This window comes from Pithys albifrons, chromosome 1 (genome assembly GCF_047495875.1).
Source record: "Pithys albifrons albifrons isolate INPA30051 chromosome 1, PitAlb_v1, whole genome shotgun sequence".
Taxonomy (NCBI): domain Eukaryota; kingdom Metazoa; phylum Chordata; class Aves; order Passeriformes; family Thamnophilidae; genus Pithys; species Pithys albifrons.
This window is the reverse complement of record NC_092458.1, coordinates 94,197,011-94,212,183: the sequence shown is the minus strand read 5'-3', so window position 1 is coordinate 94,212,183 and position 15,173 is coordinate 94,197,011. Positions and strand designations below refer to the sequence as shown.

At 47.1% G+C, this 15,173-nt stretch overlaps 2 protein-coding genes across 10 annotated transcripts in view; one reads left to right on the top strand and one right to left on the bottom strand.

The window, feature by feature from the left end:
- COL8A1 (collagen type VIII alpha 1 chain) overlaps positions 1 to 8,237 on the top strand; it is a 134,186-nt gene extending 125,949 nt beyond the window's left edge. For all 4 annotated transcript variants that reach the window (XM_071561065.1, XM_071561045.1, XM_071561055.1 and 1 more), the window contains 2 exons: positions 2,554 to 2,869; positions 4,703 to 8,237. In XM_071561065.1, the coding sequence (XP_071417166.1) occupies positions 2,557 to 2,869; positions 4,703 to 6,609 (2,220 nt within the window). In that variant the 5' untranslated portion in view covers positions 2,554 to 2,556 and the 3' untranslated portion in view covers positions 6,610 to 8,237. The remainder of the gene's footprint in view (positions 1 to 2,553; positions 2,870 to 4,702) is intronic.
- Positions 8,238 to 10,648: 2,411 nt separating this feature from the next.
- The window catches only part of ST3GAL6 (ST3 beta-galactoside alpha-2,3-sialyltransferase 6), a 44,248-nt gene continuing 39,723 nt past the window's right edge, over positions 10,649 to 15,173 (bottom strand). For all 6 annotated transcript variants that reach the window (XM_071561137.1, XM_071561099.1, XM_071561087.1 and 3 more), the window contains one exon: positions 10,649 to 13,921. In XM_071561137.1, the coding sequence (XP_071417238.1) occupies positions 13,841 to 13,921 (81 nt within the window). In that variant the 3' untranslated portion in view covers positions 10,649 to 13,840. The remainder of the gene's footprint in view (positions 13,922 to 15,173) is intronic.

The window sequence follows — 15,173 nt, the reverse complement described above, 5'->3', positions numbered from 1 at the left end:
TAACCATGTCCCAGCCAAGCCACGGTATCTGATCATGCAGACTGTCCTCGCAGTCTAGTGCCATTGAGCTTTAAGCAGAAATACCATGTCCTAAGGCTCGAATCCTTTAGCTCACAGCAGCACAGCCAGCTGTGGGCTAAAAGCCACATTAAACTCACTGGAGAAGAAGCATTTGCTGAAATGCTTTGCTGAACAAGGATGAGCGACTGTGCTTGGGCTTCAGCTACACTTACAAACTCCTGTACATCTTGGATCTGGTTTTCTTTGCGCCACATGGCAGCTGGTTACATCCAAGACTGAATTCCTGGGAGAGAAAGTGACTAGAAATTCAGCCGTGCAACATATGCTCCATCTAGTGTTTACTCACTAGTATTTCATTTTCTCAAATGGTTTGTTTTGCTGTTAATACACAGTGCCATCTTTTCTGGAGTTCATTGGTCTATATACAGTCATTATTGAAAATAATAACTTTCTGCTTCTTGTTCCAACTACACAATTTTGATTTAGCCTCCACTTGTTCCTTTAGTAATGATGATACACTAATTTCCATTTAGAGATCAGGACTCTAAGAATAGAATTAAGGAAAAATGTTTCTCAAAAGAGCAGCATTTCTCCAGATGCCTTGCTAACGCGAAGTGAGTGGGAAACTTCCAGCAGAAACAAAAACTAGAGAACACACAGTGCTACCCCCTGGGTCAATAACCTTCACCACAGCCCAGAACAGCAAGGGATACAGGGGCGAGTGGGGAAAACATGAGTCATGACTCTGGGGCTTGATGTCTGCAGCGCCACTGACACACTCCCCAAGCTCAGTGAATTTCACAGCCACCCTCCAGCCCACTCACGCCCTCTGCCCACCAGGCACGAGCACCTCACAGACATTTTGCAAAGTCCCACCCTGCCAAATTATTCTGAGGCCCACTGTACACTGTGCAGTGTCAGCAGAGGCAAGCACTGCCGCTTGCTGCCCTCTCCTCCATAAGCATATTTCCTTCCTACAACCCCACCTACCTCTCACACTTCCCCCCAGCTCTTTGCAGTCACCTCACCTGCCCGATGCCAGGTCTCTGTAGGGCACCTGAGAGGACACATCCCAGCCCAGGCTGGGGTCAGCTGCTCCCCAGCAAGGAAGGTCCTCCTGCAGAATTGCCCTGCGCAGGCGGGGTCAGGTCTGCAGCCCTGCAAGCAGCTGGACTCAGGCAGGGGACAGCCACAGCTGCAGCAGGAAAAAGGGAAAAGCTTCTCCCCACAAAAGATACCTCCCAGACATGGGGGCACAGTGCTGAGCCCCTTTGCCACACACTGAGGTGCTTTTTTGTCCTTCATGTCAAGACAGGCTGCTGGGAAAGGTCAGGAAAACAAGCAGGTAGCACAATGCCCATGCTGCCTCCTCAGGCTGCCCTCATCACACCAGGGCTCAGTGAGTCCCAGCGGGCAGTTTGGCAAAGCTCTGCAGCATCAGTGACCTGGAAAAGCGTGGGGGCTTTCCCTGCTGCCCAAGTTGGGTGCAAGGCATCTTTTCGTGGTGGAAAAGCAGGGACAGGTGGATAGCCATCAAGCCTGGCATCAGCCATGTGCATTTGAAAAGGACAACATTTGATTGTGGGGCAAAATACTCCAACATATGTACAATCTGTTTTTAACACAGGTCCTTCCCAATTTGCACTCCTCAAGGGAGTTCCCAGTTCCTGAGTTGCTGCTCATCTGCTGGTAACTACCCTTACTGCAAAAGGAAAGCCAACAGTGGATGAGACAAGAACTCCCAAGCTTATATTTTGATAAAGAAGTAAAAGTAAAAAACACCTGACCCTGTCCTGTTGTGTAAGCAGGACTGGTGAGGTGCCAGGCAAGAGGACAGGGTCTGCAATGTGGGAGACCTTTAGAAAATAGTCGAACATTCCTAAAGAAAGTCTTAGGTTGGCTGATCCTTCCTGGAGCAGTGACAACCCAGGCAGCCCTTAGATGGCCCAGTTCTGGGTGGAGGCCAAGAGGATCCCAGCCCAGCTTAAGAGAAGAGCTGGGAAGAAATGCAATGGAAACAGACCCTGCAGCCACAGGGCACAGGCACAGCTTTAAGCTGCAGAAACTGAGCTTTCATGGCTGTGGAGAGCAGAAGGGGCACTGACAATTCAGCTTCCTTGGGCAGAAAGTGTTTGTGACATCCCCCCATCTCCTGGCTGCTTCGTCCTGTGCGAGAGCTTGCAGCAAAGCTCACAGCAGAGCTCACCAACCTGTGCAGTGGCTCTGACACAAGTCAGAAAGCAGCAAACTGGGAGCAGGTCCCTGTGTGGAGAAAACGCAGAGGGCACCCCTGGGTTGCATAAAACTAAATACATATAAGGACATTTGCTGTAGTAGTACTTTTTGAGTAAGAACCTCCAATAAAACAGATACAGGCCTGCTGCAGGATGTCCTTCAGGGTAGTGCACAAACCAGAGCCAGTTAGCAGAGGTTTAGGTCCAGTTTGCTACAGAAATGAGAGCAGGCTGCCCTAATGGGAAACACACATGACAATCTTCAGCCAACTGTGGGTTTTGTGGTGTGTTTTTGCAGGTGATGGCCGCACTGCTTTTCCCTGTGCAGCTGCTGGCAGTGGCTGTCACCGTTTACCTAGAGCTGGTGAGGTCTGCTCAAGGAGGTGCCTACTATGGGATCAAGCAGCTGCCACCTCAGGTGCCCCAGTACCAACCTCTTGGACAACAAGTACCTCACATGCCACTGGGCAAAGAAGGCATCCCAATGCAGCACATGGGCAAGGAGATGCCCCACATGCAGTACGGGAAAGAGTACCCCCATCTGCCTCAGTACATGAAGGAGATCCCACAGAGGCCCCTGCTCGGCAAGGATATGGCTCCCAAGAAAGAGAAAGGTAGGCTTGGCATGTCCCTGGCCACCCCTGCATGGTCCCACCTGGTGCTCCAGATCACTGTTTGCCTGGAGGGAACTGAACATTGGAACAGGCTGGCGCAGGCTGGGCACAGCACCCTTGTGCCCAAAGAACTGCCCAGGTTGGCACCTGGCCACAGGTGGACAAAACAGGCTCACAGGAGCTGTGGGGCAGCTCAGGGTCACCAGCACAAGGCCAGTCATACTCTGGACTGCAGCACAGCCTCTGCCAACCCCACCTATGATGAGCCTCCAGCACCCAGGGCTGGCTCCAGTTTGTTTGGGGGCTTCTTCAAGGTTAGGAGAAACCTCGTAATCCCACCTGCCTGCAGAAATACCTCTGATGGATGGGGCCTCAAATGATGCCTCAGGTAGATGGGCCAGGGTCCTGCCTGGATCTACTCCCACTCTGACTGCAACAAGAAGACATAAGTGCTAAGAGCACCAAGAATTGAATTTACAGGAACATCACAGTTTTGTCTGAATTTGTCTGGACCCTGTGATTTAGAGGTTTGCAGATAAAAACATTCTGACTCTGGACTCCTCTTTCTGTAGGATATTTATGGTGTAACAGAGGCATTGAAAGTACAGAGGATTACTGCATGAGTCTGCACGTACAAGCACTTTCCATATTCAGTAAAGGAAGTTTGGATAGTATTAAGATAGTTAACAAAATGAGAAAGTCCAAAATACAAAGGGTCACCAGGAACACCCAGTGTCATATAATCCTTGTGAGGACAGCCAGCATCTGTGTGACTTCAGACAAGCTAGTTAACTCTGTCATACTGAGGCTTCAGCTAACCACAGACTCCACTGGCTTCAGAGGGAAGTGTGAGATTTGAGGATCTATTCTTGGACTGCCTGAAAAAGCACCACTGGCTCCAGTAAAATCAACCCAACTCATGAGCAAAGATTTTCTACGTGCATAAAACACAACATGTGCAGAGTGGGAGGGGTTCTGCCTCCCAAAGAACAGTTAATTCTCTTGTCCTGAAACCTCATCTCTCGCCTTCCCCCGGATCTCTCACATCCTTATCCATGTTAGAGCTGGAGATACTTTTCACTTAACACAAAAATCCTGCAGCTTGAAAAGCAACACACCCCAGCACAACCACTCACACGCAGAAACTCCCTCCCTGACATGCAATACTAAGTGGTCACAAACACAAAAATGTGGGTTTGGACAATAAAAAACATTTTGCAAAGTGTTTAGAAGAGCTGTAACTAGACATGGCCACGCCAAAATAGCAATGGCAGTTAAGGCTGTAGGTTGGTTTCCAGTAATACTTTAATGTGAACCAAAGCCTTGGTGAAAACACAGACATATCTACATAAAAATCTTACTGATAGAATCTTTTTTAATTGATCTTGCTCATGTGAGGCCCTCAGCAAAAGCACTTTTATGCCAGGACTCCTCCTACAGTGTGAAAGCACCAAGAAGCTTCTGTGTCCTGTGAAAACCCTTAAGGGTAGATTAATCTACAGCAATACAGGACAACATGCAGATTTCGCTGTTTAAGACTGTGTAGGTGGAAAACACCAGCAGAGTGCAAATGGCTTTTCCATGTGATGCACAATAATTATTTTAGGGAAGCAGATATATGCATGGAAGTTTGGGGTATACAAAACAGTAGGAACATCCTCTTTGTTCCCAAGACCAACCTATAACTCACTAGCTGGCTCTGCCTACTACAAAACCACGAGGCATTGTAGCAAGCATGTTCCATTCAAAACTGCCTTTATGTCTTTTGAAGGATGTGATTGCAATCACCTCTTGTCTCTCTCCTTACCCTCCCTTCTTTTCTTCCCGACACAGAAATGCCCATACGGAGCCTGAGGGGTGAGCAAGGTCCCCCCGGGGAGCCTGGACCAAGAGGGCCGCCAGGGCCACCAGGATTACCAGGGCATGGTGTGCCAGGAGCCAAAGGAAAACCAGGCCCACAAGGATACCCAGGAATTGGAAAGCCAGGTTTGCCAGGGATGCCAGGAAAACCAGGGATCATGGGACCTCCAGGGCCAAGAGGGGAGATGGGGCCAAAGGGGGAGGTCGGGCCCATGGGGATACCTGGACCACAGGGACCACCGGGGCCTCATGGACTGCCAGGCATAGGGAAAGCAGGTGCTCCAGGTCTGCAGGGACAGCCAGGGCCAAAGGGCGAGCCTGGGATGAAGGGGCCACCGGGAATCCCTGGGATCCCAGGGCCAAAAGGAGAGAAAGGTGTTGGGATCCCAGGTTTGCCAGGTCTGAAGGGTCCGCCTGGGCTGCCGGGTCCCCCCGGCCCTGTGGGGCTGCCAGGGGTTGGCAAACCAGGCATGGTTGGCTTCCCTGGGCCACAGGGACCCCTGGGCAAACCCGGACCCCCGGGAGAGCTGGGGCTGCAGGGCCCTCCGGGAGCTCCCGGGATCCAAGGCCCTCCCGGCCCGCCTGGCATTGGCAAACCAGGCCAGGACGGCATGCCCGGCCAGCCGGGCTTCCCAGGCGGCAAAGGAGAGCAGGGACTGCCAGGCCTGCCAGGGCCGCCAGGCCCGCCCGGGGTGGGGAAGCCAGGCTTCCCAGGGCCCAAGGGGGAGCGAGGCGTGGGGGGGCTGCCCGGCCCGCTGGGGCCGAAGGGAGAGAGGGGACATGTGGGGCCTCCCGGCATGGGGGGGCCGCCGGGAGAGCCGGGCCAGCCGGGACTGCCAGGCCTCATGGGCCCCCCGGGGGCTGCCGGCTTCCCGGGACCCAAAGGAGAGGGGGGACCCGTGGGGCCACCGGGACCAGTCGGCCCCAAGGGAGAACCCGGCCTGCAGGGTTTTCCAGGAAAGCCAGGCTTCCCCGGGGAAGTGGGGGGCCCCGGGCTGCGGGGGCTGCCGGGCCCCACAGGGCCCAAGGGGGAGGCAGGACACAAAGGCTTACCGGGGCTGCCGGGGGTCCCAGGGCTTGTGGGGCCCAAGGGTGAGCCGGGGCTCCCCGGTGCCCAGGGGCTCCAGGGCCCCTCCGGCATCCCAGGCATTGCAGGCCCCAGCGGTCCCATCGGCCCCCCAGGGCTGCCGGGGGCAAAGGGGGAGCCAGGCATGCCCGGACCCCCTGGCTTCCCCGGTGTGGGCAAACCCGGCGTGGCAGGGATGCAGGGACCCCCAGGAAAGCCTGGAGCGCTCGGTCCTCCCGGCCAGCCAGGGCTCCAGGGGCCACCGGGCCCCCCCGGACCACCAGGTCCTCCGGTCATCATCCCACCCACCCCACCAGCCGTGGGACAGTACCTGCCCGAGGTGGGGCCAGGGATAGAGGGACTCAAGCCCCCCTACGGCTACAAGGGCAAGAAAGGCAAGGCTGGCGGCATTGTCTACGAGATGCCCGCGTTCACAGCAGAGCTGCTCACCCCCTTCCCCCGCGTCGGGGTGCCCGTGAAGTTCGACAAGCTCCTCTACAACGGGCGGCAGAACTACAACCCCCAGACGGGCATCTTCACCTGCGAGATCCCTGGCATCTACTACTTCGCCTACCACGTCCACTGCAAAGGGGCCAACGTCTGGGTGGCACTGTTCAAGAACAACGAGCCGCTGATGTACACCTACGATGAGTACAAGAAGGGCTACCTGGACCAGGCTTCGGGCAGCGCCGTGGTCCAGTTGATGCCTGGAGACAAGGTTTACGTTCAAATGCCATCCGAGCAGGCGGCAGGACTCTATGCCGGGCAGTACGTTCATTCGTCTTTTTCAGGATATTTATTATATCCCATGTAAAACAGAAAAACAGACACACACACACAACACACACACAAAGTCAAAACCTTTCTCCTCTGCTTCAACTTCTATACCACAAAAGATGTATTTTATGATCATTTTGGACCATCTTGTACAAAAAAACCCAGTAAATAAAAAAGTTTAACATTATGCACAGCTAGTTATAAAAGAGAAAAGTGTGAACATATCTAAAGATGTGTATCAGGTTCATAAGCAGTTGTTTTGCACCCAAGGGGGACATATTAGCTGTACGTTATATATTTCTGCAATGCCATGCTTACTTAATTTCATTCACAATAATTCAGTACTAAAGTTCAAATCAGTGTACATCACTCACTCCTGTTGCATTGATCATAGTTAGGAGATGAAAAACAGTGACTTAAACCAGAGTAGGTCAGTCTCTAATTATATTAAAACATTTGAGTGGCTTATTTGTCTGGGTGGGGGTTTTCTTGTTTTCTTGACAGCAGGTCTGCCTGACAAGCAAAGGTTCTCTTAGCTGGAGACTTTTATTTCCCTTCCCCCAAATAAAATATTGCTGCGGGTGTGGGTTTTTTCCTGAATGATTTATTTATGATGAAAAGGGAGTATTGATGGTGTAACTATTACCCCTGAGCCTTCTCCAGCAGTCACTGGATTCAAAATGCCGCCATGGACTCCAGCAGGCACTGGTTTCACCTCCAAGGCCACAGCACTAGAAAAGTCTCCATCTCTATTTGCACAGCTGAAGTCGATGAGGTAAATCAGAAACAAAATTGAAGGGTTCCCCATTTGCTTTGTGCCATGTCATTGAGGCATTCTGGCGTACATATGGCAACACATCAGAGCAACATAAATTTACTTGGATTTTTCTGCTTAATACTAAGAACCCATTTGGCTTGTCAGCAAAAACACCTATTCTGCCACTCAGCAAAAGTTAAATCAGTTTGCTCTTCAATGACTAGGCAAAGCAGAAGTAGCTCTTCGCTAATTAACTAATTTGTTGCTTGAGATCAAACAATAAGTTTACCGGCAATGTTGATCACACAGATTTATCCCAAAACATTCTATCTAAAAGCTGATTTCCAGTCCTTATTTGTATGTTACCAGTTGTCAAGCAGAACCTGCAGGCCTCAACCTTTCCGGTACTTGAGGACAGCGACTTCTCTGCAAGAAGTCTCTGTCTGCTCATCAATGGTGCTAATCTCACCTCAACAGTGTTCCGTTTCCAAAGGGCAGTGTACTTTGCTGTGGTTCCCTGTACAGTGCTGCACATCACACACTGCTGCGCTAGTGGAAAGAGTTAATACTCATCACTTCTTCCACGTCTTTAGCTAATGCTACTGCTTTTGATTCAAAAATGAACTAGATTTTTCATACAGAACTCAGATTGGATTTAACTGGCATTACCATTATTTAAATGCAGAGTTTAATGCAGTCTAACATTGACTAAGGACTCCAGTGATATAATGTGGTGCTTTATCTCAGAAATTTTATGGAACGGTGGCAGGAATGGACGGACAGTTTACCAGACACTGGTGACTTCAGTATGTTCCCAGAATATATGAGATATGTCAAAAGCAAATAATTTTGTATTTAAAATTTTTGTACTGATTTGAAAAAAAATATCTTATTAAATATCTTTAAAAATAAAACCAATTCTGTCTTGATTCAGAACTGTCAGAAGGAACATTCAACCTGTTGAATTCATATATTAGATCACAAGGACTCTCTGAAACCACTGACAGCCAGACACAGGAGAAAAAAGAAAAGAGAGAGATATCCTTTTCTTTAGCTGCAGCCTCCTGGAAAAACGTGCCCTAGCCTCAGGGGAAATGCACTGTCCTGGAGCCCCAATCAGGAGGAGGGCCCGGCAGGGGCTGGGGGAACACACAGAGTGGGGGCTCCCTCGGGCAGCCCGTGGGGACAGGTGCCTGCTCAGCATGAGCTGATGTGGGAGAGCAGCTTAGAAAGGCAGAGGGGCAGCATGCAGGAGGCCAAGCGATCAGCTGCAGAGGTGTGCTGGTAAGGGTCTGTGCTCCCTAAACAGTCAGAACTGGCTGCCCAGGCTGAGAGATGCTCAGCATATCCCTGGCTCTCCTGATGTGGCTTCCCCAACCTCACCTCAGAGAGAGGCATTTTCCTCCAAGATGGCAAACTGCTGAATTGTTTAGTTTAGCATTTCCCTGAAAGTCCACAATAAGACAGGCAAGATTCAAAAAAGCCATGAAAAAAACCTCCTATCATGAGGATGCTGCTCTTGAGCTTATCTACAAAACCCATGTCCCAGCTTTGCTTGTACTCAGCCTGGAGTGAGATCTCCACCCACAGTACAACTCAGTCCCCTTAGGTTCAAAAATTTTCATGTGTTTGTTTTACTAAGCACCAAAGTTTGTTCCAAAACTTGATACCATGTTTGACAATTCTGTGTACTTTACACACCAGTAACAACAGGGCTGGGCATACCCACACACCACAGTCACACAGACCACTGGCCTTGCAAAAATAAGTCTGAGGGCACTGTCTTTACCAGTTTATTCACAGGAAAATCATGTTTTTCCATTTGTAGCATTGAAAATTTCACTTGAAAGAACCATAAGAATGTCTTCAAAATACAGGTGGCACTTTAGAGGCATACAAAACTTAAGACAAATGGCAAATAAGTATTTACTAATACAAAAAACACAAGTTGAGCTTTTTATGTTCTTAAAAATCAGAGTCCACTTAAAAGTAGAGGTATTGATACTACCTCCCAGGGCATTATTAAAAAGGAAAGCATGGCATTGGAAACAGGAAGCATCACATGCTCATTACCAAAGTTGGGATTCTGAATTATCACCAATACAGTCACTGGAAATGTAACATCTCTTAGGCACTCTCAGATTCGTATTTAGTGCAATAGTCTGTGACCTTCCTTTTCTAGTCATATCTCAATACTTCCCATAATTATTACAGTGAAGGAAAAAAGTACTTTCCCAACAGAAAACAAACAAACAAAAAAAACCCCAACAACAAAAAACCCAAATAAAACTGGAAGTCTGAGCCAAATCGAGCTTTCAGCTGACACATGCCATCCTGCATGGTCTGTGCATACTTTGGTATCGTAGAGCTGGGTCTTTCTGACAGTGCAGCGTTTTCAGGGGAGTAGCAGATAAAATGCAGGAGCACCTTTGCTGTAAGAGACTGCTGTCGTGATACTCAGCAGGCTGCTGGACAACAGAGTAAGACAGGAGGAGAGTATCCCACTTCACAATTGATAGAGAAAGAAAAATTACAGGGGACACTGGGTAGCTATATAGTTACACTGTGGCCAGACATGGAAATAAAGCTGGCAGCACCAGCTTCACTCCTGATGTGATAAAAAAAAGATTGGATAGCTTTTAAAGGGAAGTTTCAGTGCAGAGATTTCACTTTCAGACACGGCAAAAATGGAAAGAGGAAGTCTTAACAGCACCTCACTCTCAGAAATTACCTAAATATCTGGAGTTGGCATTAGTGGTTTGGTTTTTTTCTAAAAGCCCCAAGTGAAGTCTTTGGTACTGCAATACACCTGTACAAACATGCCCAGACAGAACAGACACTGTTGTCTGTGAGAAACTCGCTACACATGGGTACTCCTGCCTGAACTGAATTGGCGCCAAAGCCAGACCTGTCCTTGAGGCAGAGCAGCAGAAATGATGTATGAGAAGCAGGTGATGAAGCAGGGCTGGTGTACACATAACCCTACCAAAACAACTTACGGTGGGGCAAATTAATTACTCGGCTCACTGCTTATTATTGAAGAGAAAAGCTATGGCCTGCAAGATGGGCTTTCAAAAACGCCTCATACCCTGTGGTTTATGAACAGTGTCGGCTCTTGGCTCAGTCCCAAGTACACGGGTTTGGTTCTAAATGTTACTCTATCACCCTGGGACAGTAAAGGCGGCATACACGGATTCCACATCCCTGCAGGAGAACAGAAGTGGGGGGGAAACATCCCTGGGAGTACTGCTTAATTTCAAAAGTCAGTCAGTCATACAAACAGGGAAGCTTAGTAAGAAATAAAAAGGAGAAGCCAATATAGCTAAATAACTGTTGACAGTGTATTAAATGTCTTGAGAATAGCAAACATATTATTTTAAAAAAAAGTATCTTAGGGAGACCAGAAAAGCTGATGTGATTAAAAAAAGAATAAAGAGATCTATTTTAAGTACAAAGAGTTTGGGAGACACCATTTGTTTGCCATGAAACCTTTTTTTCAATTATTTTGCTTGTTCTGCTATAATTAAAATACAAACCCCACTCGCCCACTAAAAGCAGAAAACCTCATAAGAAAATCAGGAGATGAAATTAGTTTAGATTAATGGGAAGAGTATCTCTGCAGATGAAATAAAGCAGAGAAAATAACCACATCCTCACAGAGCTCCCTACCCACTTCCTGCCACTGGAGACAGGGGTGACAAAGCAAAGAGAAGCAGCCCTGCACCATCACAAGAACTCCTCCCAGAGTCTGCAGCAAATCCAGCAGCTCTCCTGGAAAACTGGATGCAACTGGATCATGGCAGCAGCCACAGGATAGCTGGGGACCCCAGCTATGGAAGTGACTGCAGATTTTGAGGGTGAAGAGGCAGCCCCTCCTTCTGCCTGCCTCAGCTTTCAACACAGTCCAAGATTTACCAAGGAATTCTACCCAGCAAGAGCTCGGAAACACTGCAACCTCTGCAAACAGTGATACCACCATCTGTCTCATGTGGAATTACTACTGCCAGTAGTTTAAATCACTGCAGGTCTGGGGTTGCAGAGAGACATACAAACCATATTAATTAACTGAAATAACCAGGAGAAATAATTGCTGGTAAAAATGAAGACAGCCCTGTCACTTTTCTGATATAAAACCTCACCTGTAAGTATCCAGATTTTTAAGGAAAGATCTCAAAGCCTCAGAAATGTGCATGTTGAGGGGGGGTAGAAAAAAAGGAAATGCAAAAAAAGTAAAAGCCCTTCCTTCTGCCACCTGGTGAAGGAACTGTGGTTTCCTTCATTCCCACCACCACTGACCTGCTCCAGTGCCCCAGAAGCTCCCACATTCCCTTCTCCTCCACACTCCTGCCTGCAACCCTTCACACAACTGGACTGCAGCTGCACCCAAGGGACACACAGCCCACAAGACACCATAGCACAGCCTGTCCCTTGCTGGAGACACATCTGGGTCCTTCCCACCCCCAGGCCACAGGTTTTTCTGACATCCAGAATTATTTCAGGTATATCCAGGTTGCTTGAAACAGATCAAAGCTCAGGAGGCATGAGGTGAAAACACAAGCCTTCTCCCCTTCACCTGTGGCACCCCTCCAAATCATACCGTCCTTGCTAACTCCCAAATGGCAGAGCCAGGGAGCCAAAGATGGAAATGAGAACGATGGGAAGGTGCGTGTTTATTTATTTTAAATACCTACTGCACCCCACAAGATTAACAGAAGAAAGAAAGAAAGATGACTCTCTGGTTGCTTCAACAGTTTTTTCTCTATATTGCTGCAGCGAAGAAATTATGTTCAATACTCTTGTAATCATCAGCTTCTGAAAAGAACAAATGCCATGCTCTTGACCTGCTAGATGTTTGTAATCATATTACAGGTGTTCACATTACCCCTAAATGTACTCTGGACATTATTTAAAAGCAGCAAAGGTATTTCTACCAACTTTAAATAATTTTTTTTGAAAGTGGACTTCTTTGTGCTTTCTTTAGATGTGATTCATTAAGATAACCACAGTCTTCCAACAAATCTGCCACAATTAAAATTAAAACTTCATATACATACCCTGTGTGAGAATTAGAACAGCACATTACTCGACCTCTGACAGTTGTCAAGCGCATTCCCAGGTAGATTTAACTTATTCAGGGGGCTTATCAGAGCTAAACCAACACAGAAAACATAAATGTCCCATTAAATGCTTCAATTAAAATCTTGAGTAAATTCCCACTGCTAGATGATTTAGTTCAGCCACATGCTTTAAACCTAAATGTCAAGAGAGGAGAGGTAAACAGATGCCAAATGATAATTCAACTGAGGTTCATCTTGGATATTCCCCACCACACTCTAGTGCCAAAAATGAGAGTATTCATTACTTGTATTGATGCATTTCAAAGCTGGAAACACGTAACAGCATCCAAGGAAGGAAACCGTGCTCATTTGGGAAAATCTACCTCAATTCGGGGAGCAAACTGAAAAATACATGACATTGTGTCCTGGAGACCTAGGAATGCAACAAGCATTAACTCTGAACTCAGGTGTGAACATCTCTGTCCCAGCTCATGTTTCCATTGTGGTCCGGTGGCTGACATGCTGGTAGTTTGGACAACATTTCGGTCTTCATACTCCCTCTCTTGTAAGTCAAGTCAGCAGCTGTAAAATTTACTGGATGCACAGCACAGGGAGTATGATTTTTCCATAAAATGGGTACAACACAAGCATTGCCAACAGCAACATCTCCACCAATTGGACCACAGGGTCTTCACCTTCGGCAAAGGCAAACAGCAGTTCAGAGTTGATGGGCAGCGCACAAGTTGTGTCTTCTTTGCTGACGGTGGATGTCCTCTCCTCAGGACTATGGCAGACCAAAACCTGCACACTCTGTATGTCTCCCCTTCTCCAAAACACACAGTAAGGATTTACAGGCATAGTTGTAAAGCCATTTTCGTACTACAAGACAGACAGTCAAGACTGAGTGACCACATTTACAACACAAGCAGTGAGAAACTGAGGCATTCTCAAAACTCAGTGCAGGTTCTTGTAAAGCACATCAGGCATTTACAGTTCAGAGGGATCCTGCCAATCAGTTTCAGCAAGTGAAAACCAATCCATCTTCTGCACTGTATCCAGATCCATCTGCTAATTAAACACTGGTCATCTCAGCCTCTTGACAGTGGAACAACAACAACAGAAACAGAAGTTTTCCAGAGAATTCATCATTTGGAAAGAGTTCTCACTGATAAATAAGTGATGTGCATCACATTTTTATATATCCCTGACACTTTCAGCTGAAAGTTTCATGGTTTTCCCACTATTAAATAGCTTCACAGAAATTCAGTTAACTCTGTTTGCAGTAGTCCATTACCCTCAGGCTTAGAAGAAGCTTCTGCCTTGGTGAGGTTTCTGGGCTCCTTTTAAACAGTAAACAGTTATGCTGCACTTAAAAAATAAAAATGTCATACAAAAAATAAAACTTTTTCAAATCTTGAAAATAGTGATTGTTCTTTGTATTTTCCATTCACCTATCACGTCAGATTGACCACAAAGTTCTTGTCTATAAGCTTCTTCAAAAATTTCTGCTCGGCGCTGATGTTGTGGTATTCATTCTAAAAAGATGTGAGGGAATAATAAAAAAAGATCAAATTACAACCAGAAGCATCACTTTGCTGTTATTTGTTTTCTATTACCTGTGATACTTAGAAGATGCTGAGAGTAGGAAAGTTCTGGGGAAAAGACTTTTTAGCAAAGGCTTAGCACCATCTCTCTAAAAAGCAAGTGGCTATTGCTCAAAACTATATTTTTCCATTAAGACTCAACCAAAAAGGACGATCCTCTGGTGGCAAGAATGGGTGAGATGTGATCTCATAGAAGGCCTTCCATTATTAACTCTCCCAACTCCTCACCCTGCTTAGACAGAACAACTGAGTGACCACATTTACAGCACAAGCAGTCAGAAAATGAGTAATTCTCAAAACTCAGTTCAGGTTCTTGACAAGCACATGAGGCATTTGTAATTGAGACGCATCCTGCTGATCAGTTTCAGCAAGTCAAAACCAACTCATCTTCTGTGCTGTATCCAGATCCTGGATACACTGGAGGCCACTGAGGTTAGTGGAGGACAGCACAAGGAAGGTAAATTTACTTAGATACTGAAACCAGTAAATTAAAATGAATACAAATACTGCATAAAAATACTATAAATATGTAACATAATCTTTACAACTTACTAACACTAAAGAAATAACAGATTTTTCTTTAACGGTTTGCTTTTTGAAGTTTAAAGATTTTAGGAAACTTACAGGTGTCTATTCAACCTTATTCAAACTGTCTATACATTGCAAAAAAGCACCTGCAGAGAGGAGTCTCAAAATTCAGTGTCAGAGGAAAATTATCTCAGAACAGCAGGCACCTAGGAGTCCTGAGAGAGACATGAGAGGCTCCTCTGGGCATTGTCCCTACCCGTCCTCTTGAGGAAAGAAAAGAGGAGGAAAACAGTCCTCATATGTTCTGGGCAAACAGAAGAGAAAACTTCACACTGAGGTGAAGGGCTGAGATGGGGTTGCTTGGAGTACAGAGCCAAAAGCAACTGAAGACAAGAGCAGAGATATAAAAGAAAACAGATGCATAATCATAGCAAAGCAGCAGGGAGGAGAAGGCATTCCTGATGTTTGCCAGCCTCCTGCTGCTTCCTCTCCTCTTGAGTTGTGGCTTCTGTCTCCTGAAAGCAGGTCCTTCTCTTCCTACCCTCCTCCAACAGCTGTTTTCCATTTCCAAAATTCAGTTCTTTTCCTAACTGCAAGCTCATAGGTCTTAACTCCCTTTGCTCCTCTTTCTGTCTCTTAGGGAGTTTGGTATCTA